Source organism: Halyomorpha halys, unplaced genomic scaffold, assembly GCF_000696795.3.
Source record: "Halyomorpha halys isolate HHAL.00 unplaced genomic scaffold, Hhal_1.1 Scaffold141.1, whole genome shotgun sequence".
Classification (NCBI taxonomy): Eukaryota; Metazoa; Arthropoda; class Insecta; order Hemiptera; family Pentatomidae; genus Halyomorpha; species Halyomorpha halys.
This window is the reverse complement of record NW_027111321.1, coordinates 267,117-276,515: the sequence shown is the minus strand read 5'-3', so window position 1 is coordinate 276,515 and position 9,399 is coordinate 267,117. Positions and strand designations below refer to the sequence as shown.

At 31.3% G+C, this 9,399-nt stretch overlaps 2 protein-coding genes across 3 annotated transcripts in view; one reads left to right on the top strand and one right to left on the bottom strand.

The window, feature by feature from the left end:
- Positions 1 to 5,065, bottom strand: part of LOC106678410 (T-cell immunomodulatory protein) — a 44,547-nt gene extending 39,482 nt beyond the window's left edge. The window contains exons 1-2 of one of the 2 annotated variants that reach the window (XM_014416896.2): positions 4,762 to 5,052; positions 304 to 2,661 (exon numbers count right to left, since the gene is read on the bottom strand). In XM_014416896.2, coding sequence (XP_014272382.1) covers positions 901 to 2,661; positions 4,762 to 4,881 — 1,881 coding nt within the window. In that variant the 5' untranslated portion in view covers positions 4,882 to 5,052 and the 3' untranslated portion in view covers positions 304 to 900. Of the gene's footprint in view, positions 1 to 303; positions 2,662 to 4,761 lie in introns of those variants that run through there. The other variant, XM_067049339.1, reaches the window with a different exon arrangement.
- A 1,711-nt stretch (positions 5,066 to 6,776) lies between these two features.
- Positions 6,777 to 7,401, top strand: LOC106678404 (peptidyl-prolyl cis-trans isomerase H; the record flags this gene model as incomplete). Its single annotated transcript, XM_067049335.1, is given in 3 exon segments — positions 6,777 to 6,946; positions 7,031 to 7,207; positions 7,306 to 7,401. Coding segments are annotated over 3 exon segments (357 nt in total), but the record flags the coding sequence as incomplete, so codon positions are not given.
- Positions 7,402 to 9,399: the final 1,998 nt, after the last annotated feature.

Sequence of the window (9,399 nt, the reverse complement as noted above, 5' to 3'; positions counted from 1 at the left end):
AAATGTTCGAATATAGGTCCATTTTCCTTACACAGATAGTAAAAATGAAAAAAACACAATTGATAATCTATATATAGAAATAAATGATAATCTGCTGGATTATGATCATTTAAAATAATGACACTGAGCCATATTGATATTAAAAAATGAATGAAGTAGTACTCAATAATATATATTATAAAAATCAATCTAGCTAAAAAATATTGATTTGAGCTGCACCAGAGATGTTAGACACTAAATGACCATTTTTGGTAAATCTTATATAATAAATAATAATAATGAAGACAATCAACAAAAACAAACTGTTATAAAATTATTTTTATTTTATTTACAATGCATGGAAGATAAGCTATAAAATAAGCAATATTTACATCATTTATAATAAAACAACACTCAAAAATATTTTCAGTTATTATAATAAATATATCACAATAGAAATGGTCTCTCCCGACGGAAGGGAGAAATAGTTCTAAAAATCTATAACAACTTTTTAAATCTAAAAGTGTCTCATAATAATAATAATAAAGTGTGTGTGAAGTAAATAATTTTAATTTTTACATTTACATCTTATATATCTTTAGTGAGATGAATTTCCAGAAACCCAATAACTTTACAAATTAAATTTAGTTCATTGAAAACATATTTCACAATGAACTAATACATTCAGTATAAAAAAATACTACTGCATGGATAAACTCATCTAAAGTTTAATGAGGTATAAAGAAAATTGAATCACACTTAATAATTAACATTATTATTATGTATAGAAAATAATAAACATTATACTCTTATAAAACAATTGAAAAAAAAAAATTTCTATATTATAACAATCTATTATAAAAAGCTTTATGTTATCAATTAAATCACAAAATTAATGTTTCATCAATGACCTTCCAAAATTTAATGAAGGAAATGAAACCTTTCATAATTATCCTCTCTTCGCTCCTTCCAATAAAGTATACCAATGATGAGTGAGATGAATAAACAAGTAGCGAGTAATGCAACAAAGCTCTGAACAATAAGTTTGCTCGGTGTGACGAACAATCGTGCAGTCCACTTTTCAGGGTGATCCTTAGGTCGCGGAATAACTACCATCTGAGAGTTAGGGATGATCTGGGGCCAAGTCCTCTTTTCACCTGATATTCCAACAATGAGGTTATCAATAAAGTTAGGCGTCCTACCAAGACCAAAAAGAGTATAAGGTAAATGGAGACAAAAATAAGCTGATTGCGGCAATTGAGCGGCAACCGCAGCTCTAGAGTTCCCTTCCTGAGTTGTTGTTTCATAAGAAATTTGAGGTCCAGGCAAATTAGTTCCATATGTACGATTCTTACGTCCTCCCAATGGTCCTGGGATCACTGGTTGCTTTTTGTCTTTTATTCCGGTTATAACCATCACCTTAACGAAGTTGGCATCATAGTCCAGGTTGTTTTTGAATGCAGAAACTCTTCTGTCGGGTTTGTCATGAACAAAAATTATATCCAGAATACCATCTTGCATAAAGTCATAAAACACTCCCATGATTGTGTTGTTGTTATATGGATCCAGAGCACCCCAATTAACAACAAAAGTTCTTGAAAATTCGCTACAACTAGTTTTACACTCGACGTTTTCCAGAAGGAAGGTTTTTCTAATATTATTATGCTGCAAAGTAGCAAGAAGATCTGGAAAACCATCCATGTTAAAGTCACCACCATGAAGGGTAATTGCTTCAAGGAACATTTCATGAGGATGAGGAGGAACAAAACCCCAGAGAACCGACTCTTGAAAAAATGTAGGTTTCAAGTCCAGCCACTTTCCTGAAGAGTTGACATATATTGTGCTCTGTGAACAGTCCTTGTTCTTACACACAGGTACCAGATGGTTCATATTACCTTTCAGTTCAATATCGAGAAATAATGATTGACCAACGTGAACAGCACCTGGTGGAAAAGCTTTATTAGTTTTGGGATCAAATTCAAAATTTCCATGTTCCTTGTTCCAAACCCAAACTTCAAAGCCATCCTCAGTGTTCACAACCAGATCCGCAGCAGAGTCACCATTCATATCGAGGAATGCATGGGAGTGTGGAATACGTAGTTTAGGACTGACTCTGTTTTCCATTAGCATGGGTATATTAGTCGGGGTTGATTTATTCTTAAAGACCCAGAACATTCTGGTGTTATCAGCACTACTGCCAAAGAGGTCTATTATCATGTCTTGGTTATAATCCATCGCAAGGGGTTGTCCGGTTAATTTGAATAGCTCTTTTTTCTGAGAACAGTCCAATGTCTCTCCACCATTACCCCACAAAATGAAAACTGAATTAAGTGTTGAACCTTCATGAAGTGTTACAAGAACATCCATCAAAGCATCTCCATCAAAATCGCCAGGGACTATACTTGTTACTGTTAAGTCAAACTCACACCTCAGGTTTTTACTCGCCCTGAGAAACGGTTCAACATCAGCACCCAGTAGAATTTCGATACTTTTACGATTTTTATCAATTACAAACAGATCAGGATATTCGTCAGAGTTAAAGTCTCCAAAAGCAGCAGGGAACACATGAGTTCTGTCACCAAACACAGCACTGGTCATGTTGCCACATTCTGCTATCCCCAAAAGCATCATTATGATAAGAACTTGCATTATGATAAGAGATCTCCTCGTCCAGCCTCCACCCTGCCGAAATAAGTTATAAAATTAGTTTCTTAAAACTTAAAAATATCTAAATTGAAAATTTGTTTAACATATATTAATTAGAAGAAAAAAATTCAAAAACAAATATTACACTTATGACGGCAAGGTGGGGAAAATATGTAACTAAACAAACTTAATTATATTTTAATACGATTAAATTGAATAAATCTATAAGTATAAATACCGGCCAATAAAAACTAATATTCACATTTATTAGGTTTTCCAGAAATAATTGCTGGTTTAATGTCAAACACTTAAAAAAAAAAAAGTTTTATTGTTATACTGTAAACAATACTGAATCACTCAAAATTTATTTTACGTACTTCAGCAATTTAAGAGATCTCTCCAAAAAGATTTTAACGGACATTTATTTAACTTTTTCAGAGATAAAAAAAAAAATTTTAGCTTTAAACAAATTAACATATTTTCATTACCAGGACATAAGAACATTCATTAAGGATAGACCAACGCCCATTTCACAAATTATACACCTGTTCATTTAATTCTACTCCTTGTTCAAATTGTATAACTGTAATTTACGTGTATTCTTTAGTTTAGATTGTATTATTTTTTCAATATCGTGTGTGCAGGAAAAAAAAATTAAAAGTCTTTATCTTAGAATTTTAATTTGAACTTCAATTTAGTGCCTCTTCAAAAACCATGTTCATAATCACTTTTTCCTGTAAATTGCACTGAATTTTTATTCCCTCTTCACTCCTGCACCTTGACAAAGCCACATACGGTAAATATTGTTTCTACGATGTTATATATAAACCAACCTTTTCCAAACTCTGCCCTTGTAATTTATTTATAGTCATAGCAAATGCCAACCCTACAGGGAATTGTGTATGTTTCAGGACGAATAATATATTCAAGTTCCCTTGAGTGTCTAGTGTGATCCTTGAAATATATAAAATTTCACCTTCTATATCTCCTGATGAAATCTCACACTACAGTATATGCTTCTGAATATTTCTCACTATTTTATGTCATTACACAGTTCATCACTAATGCATAGGTTATTTAACAGCATAATAATACAACCTAGTTTCAAGTTGTTTAGCGTTATACATCAATTAAACTCAATTTTTTTATGATCCATTTTTATTATTCTACCTTATATTTTAAATAAAATATTATATGATGATCCCTAAAAACTTTTTTATATAATAGAGAGATTTAAAATATTAAAATTGGAACCAGTCACGTGAAGTAACCAAAGTGACACATCAACATTGCTCCAATATGGATAAGGGTTTTCTATTTTAAGGCTCGAATATTATTGGGCTCATTTTATAAATAAATAAATATAATAGATCTAACGGACGGATTATTCAAGATAGTTTTAGTTGTCATAAGATAATACAACCTCTTGATAAAAGGTATCACCCATTCAGATAGTTGATGATTCACAGTATAACCTGTACTATTTAAGGCTACACTTAACTGGATTAGAGAGAAAATGAAAAATGTATTATAGGACCAATTATTAGGATTAAAGAGAACATGAAAAAAAAAAAGCTTAATTTATTCAAACATTTTAAAGGGCTTTTTATCCCAAGAATAGTTAAATTTTTAAACAACTTAACAGGTCATACAAAAGATTATTCATTATCTCACAATCATTTTAAAATAACTAATGTTTAAAAACCGAAAGGAGTGAGAAACCTCAGAGTTTAATTACTATACACTGACAAATCAATAATAAAATGAAACATAGTCCGATATAAGTTAATTAAAACCTAATATCCTTATATCAAAATTATTAAGTATGGTTTTCGACTATCTATAATAGGTAGGAAATGAACAAACCCTTAAACTAAACTCATTTACAAGGCCAAAAAATTTGTTTACCTTATCATGATTCATAAAATAAATAACATGACAAGGTTATATGGATAAACATAATGAAATCAAACCTAGCTATTCAAAAATTATTATTGAGAATTGTTTGACAGTTCTAAGTATTTGAATATAGTAATATTAGAACTAGTTCACAAGTAAACAAAGAAACTTTCTAACTTAAAAAACAATAAAATATTTTTAACATAAGCAATAATTATAAAAGCCATAACTTCTCACCGTTATATATGCTCCTTTCTCTGTAGCTAAAGCAATACAATCATCATCAGACCAATGTACTGAAAATGGTATATGAGCAGGATAACTGCATTTGGAACACTGAAAATCTTGAAGTTTCATACTAAAATTTGAATCAACTTAATATAAACATATACCGAATATACAAATATCTATTGAACGTAACAATGCAATTATCATAAAATACTGAATATTTCAATCTACATCTCCATATAAATCAAGTGACAAAATTTCATTACAAATAAGACATTTGCTAGATCAGTACAAAGAGGATACAACGACTTGGCGAATGAAGTTAAAATTTTCACGTAGTGAAGATGACTCAATTATTTTAACTACTGATAACAAAAAATAAAGAACAACATTAAATTTAGAAATAGAAAATAAAGTTAAAGAGCGTATAGTATATTTTTTAAAAACAAATAATAAATAACTATTCACATTTTAAAAAGTATTCTCTAGAGCCAACGTTATTTTATAATTTTAAAATTGGCGATATACATAATTTTCAAAAAATAAGTTCGTCGTTGATCTCAATACATTGAATAAAAAATAAGTGCGCTAAATTTGTATCGATGGTTGTTACAGATATTTCAGAAACACTCGATACTAATTAAGTTACGTATTTAATTATTTCAAGTATTATGAGGCAGGTAAGAAACATGCGTATGTGCATTTATAATACAGAGCTCAGAGTAGGTCTTTAACATTAAAACCGATCAGACAGCAGGTAACTGAAACGGAACCAGTCTTCTACCATCACTTTAAACCTGGAGGGTATTAGTCTCTGGCTCTAGTGATTACCAACTGAGGGTAACCGTTCCTAAGATCTTATGAAAATGAAAGGAAAATCAAATAAATTTCTTTTCAAAATGAAAATTAAGATATAATAACTCCAAAATACAGGATAATCTTCGAAATCTTGCTCAGAGTTGTCTTGACAGAGATTTATGTTGGGTGACCAAGACTCGATGGACGCTTCCCTCTTTTTTCGAGATTTGGAAATTAAAGTTGTTAAATCTTAGTTATGGTAAATGAAGTTTCTTTTGGTACTGAATTCGACTTTGTAATTTATTCCATTTCTTTTCCAGTGCTCTTAACTCAGGATTTTCAATGGAAAGAGGTATTTTCAATAAATTTTGAATTGGTGATTTTTCCAATTCGGTACAGTATGAAGACGTAAATCGCAATCGCGAAAAATCGCAAACAATTTTTTATGACTTTTCACGATTTGACGGTGAACGATGCGAAAAATCGAACAAACCTAAAGAAAAAATCATTTGAGAATTCAGTTTTCCAAGAATTCAAATTTCACTCAAAAGTGAAAATCTTCACTCTGTAGTCCTCAAGGAAACTCTCGAGTGAAGTTGTATTATTTGGAGGACTATTTCATTAATTCTTTTTCTTCTTCTCCATACCTCTACAGCCCAGAATGGGCCTTTGGTTTTTGAACAATAGTTTTCCTGCCTTCCTCTATCTCTCGAGACTCTCATCTGCCTTAAGTCATTCAGCCATTTTGCTCTCGGTCTTGCATTTTGTTTGCATTGGTTTTGCTCTCTTCAGGCATTTCATTAATTTTAAGATAAAAAAACTTCAGATATAAGAATGAGTGTTGTTCCAGAGTTTTTTATTGCGCTTGATCCGAACCCTTTGGTGCACTCCTACGAATGCTATCCCCTTGAGAGGATATTTAATCATCACCGACTAGTAATTAATATCCAGACCATAATAGCTCATTTATCTCAGGGTGGTTTAGATGTAAAGATATAACGGGGACAGCAAATGCGACCCGTTGATGGAGGATGTTCAGTTGATTGAATCTAATACTGGTTATACTACGATCGCATACCCAGATACAAAAAAGAAGGCGCTGCCTCGCAGCTCAACCAGAAATAATTAATCAGTTTCGAAACTTCTAGGGTAACCTGTAGGATAGAATTGATAGGTACCTCATAGTTCCAAATGAACGATAAGTTGAAATATGGGATGAACGTATCCTTATAGATTGCACTCATATTTTTTAAGAAAGCGCGGTGTCAACAAACTAATTCGGTTCAGAAATATTTCGATCTGATAGCCCATTATGCCTTCATGGAATCAAATTCAGTCTCAATTAAGGAACACTAGTAATCCTGTTGTGTTCATGGATATCAGTGTTGGAGCAACGGTAATTTTGATAACTTTGAATTTAATTTTACAGAGCTTATAGTGTGATGTTTACTCATTTATCTCTTATTTTTTTTTCTAATAGGAAATAGGTCGTATGATTTTAGAGCTCTTTGCAGACGTAGTACCTAAAACAAGTGAAAATTTTCGACAGTTGTGTACTGGAGAATATAAGAAGGATGGTGTCCCATTAGGTTTTAAAGGAAGCACCTTTCATAGAGTTATCAAGGATTTCATGATACAAGGAGGTGATTTTGTCAATGTAGGATAGTATATAAAGCTATGTTTGTTATCAAACATTCTGAGCAGACTTTCAATAATTTGTGGTATTTTTTATTGCTCAATTAATTTATTGTTTAGGGTGATGGAACAGGAGTTATGAGCATTTATGGAGGAGTCAGTTTTTCAGATGAAAACTTTGTTTTAAAGCATGATTCACCAGGGTTGTTATCAATGGTATGTTTTTTCCAACATGCAAATTTTATTTTAAAAGTGATTCTTAAAAAATGTGATACATCTTCAAAGTCTAGAGCTGTAAAATATATTACTTTTCTAGCATTATACTCTGAGAAAGTGATTTTATCTTGCTTCCCTCTGATAACTTTTGAGGTTACTCCGCACCAAATCTTCCAATAAAAAAAAAAAATTACATTCAGTTTTCTCTGAGAATCAGTAAAACATTGTTTTAATGTTCTGTGTATACAAAATTTCAATTTTTTTTATTCAACTATTCATTCAATGGTTTTTTATAATCGGTTTATGTCAAAAGACATGTTTTATGGTTTTAAGTCTATTAACTAATTAATGCCCTTAGTGGTAGGTTTGGTGTGGTAGATATATTAAAATTGCATTATGTATAATAGCCTTTAGGAAAGTAAATTTAGTTGTTTATAATTAGGCATTAAAGTGTATTTACACTTCAAATATAAAAAAATAAACTTGGCACAAACATTCAAGACTTTAGAAATTCATCATGAAATTTGGCCCATATATTCTTGTACTATGCCTTTGTAACATTGAATGAGTTTCCGAAATGTTTCAGGTTCCAACTATTTTTCTGTATTATATCTATGTTTTAGTTTCAAATTAGATTGGAAATGCAATGAACAATATGGAACTATTTCTTTTGGAATCAAAAAACTCCATTGAAGTTATAAAATAATTAAATTTCCTGCGAATGTCATTGCTGTTCTTAGTATTGCTTACCCAGCTAGATTAGGAACAACTGATAAAGGGCATTGCCTACCTGAGTCCTTCTAACAAAAATTGTTCACTGGGAGTACAGTGGTGTGGAGGAGGTTAAAAAGAAAAGAAATTCAGTATTAGGAGAAAGAATAGAAATCATATTGTATGATAAGTTGTTGAGTAAAATGTAATTGAAATGACTTTGGTTCAACTAGTAATTTCTATTTGTTCAATTATTAATTAATTAGTAATTTTAGACCATTATTACAATTACTGTGGTTCATTGAGTAATTGAAATTACTAATTAAAGCTTTAATTTTATTGGGCCATTTCATGAAATGTCCATTTTTATTTTTTTAGGAATTCAAAATGGGTTTAGTGAACTTTTATTGTTTACTACGTTTATGTTTACAGATTATAATGAGCCTTTATTAATCCTCACTTTTTTTATAATTTTTAATATTATTCCTATTGATTATACCTTTTTTAGTATGACATTAATTTTCTTTTATGAGTTTAAACTTAGACACTCGGCAGCCCAAGCTGGAAGAAGCATTACCAAGGGGTTTGGGGAAGGGTTTTGTAACGAGTGGACCATTCGCCGGTGGTTTGAAAAATTTTGGGCTGGTGACAGATTTGAATAACGAACCCAGAGGAAGACCTCCATTAGTAATTGACGACAATGAACTTAGGCTTACTGTGGAATAAAACCGTTATAAAACTGTTAAAGGACTTGCAGCACTACTGAATACGAGTGTATCGACAGTTTTGCGACTCAAAACACCAATGGTGAAGTTAAAAAGGTAGATCTATTGGTACCTCATGTACTTAATGCAGCAGTTGAAGCTTTGAGACATGCCATTTACCGCTTACTTCGAACCTTTTCTCGAAAATGTAATCATGTGTGATTGAAAATGGATTGTACATGACAACATGTGTCGGTCAGGTCAATGGTTAAATATTGACAAAAGACTGGGACACCTGCCAAAACCAAATTTTTGGTTTCTGTGTGGTGGTCAATGGCAGGAATAATTCATTCCAAACTTTTTTCCAACAGATTTCCATCTGTTCACAAATTCGGACAACTTCCTTAAGTTCTGAATTTTTCGGTTCTGAGATTGAAAAGTTGAGGAAAATGCTTAGATAATGAGGGTAAATGTTTTGATTTCATAAAGTTGTTTTACTGGATAACCTTTTTTGTTTAAGCTTTCATATAGAACAACCCAATAATTTCTCGAATTGAATGTAAGTTATCTATAACTCTACATT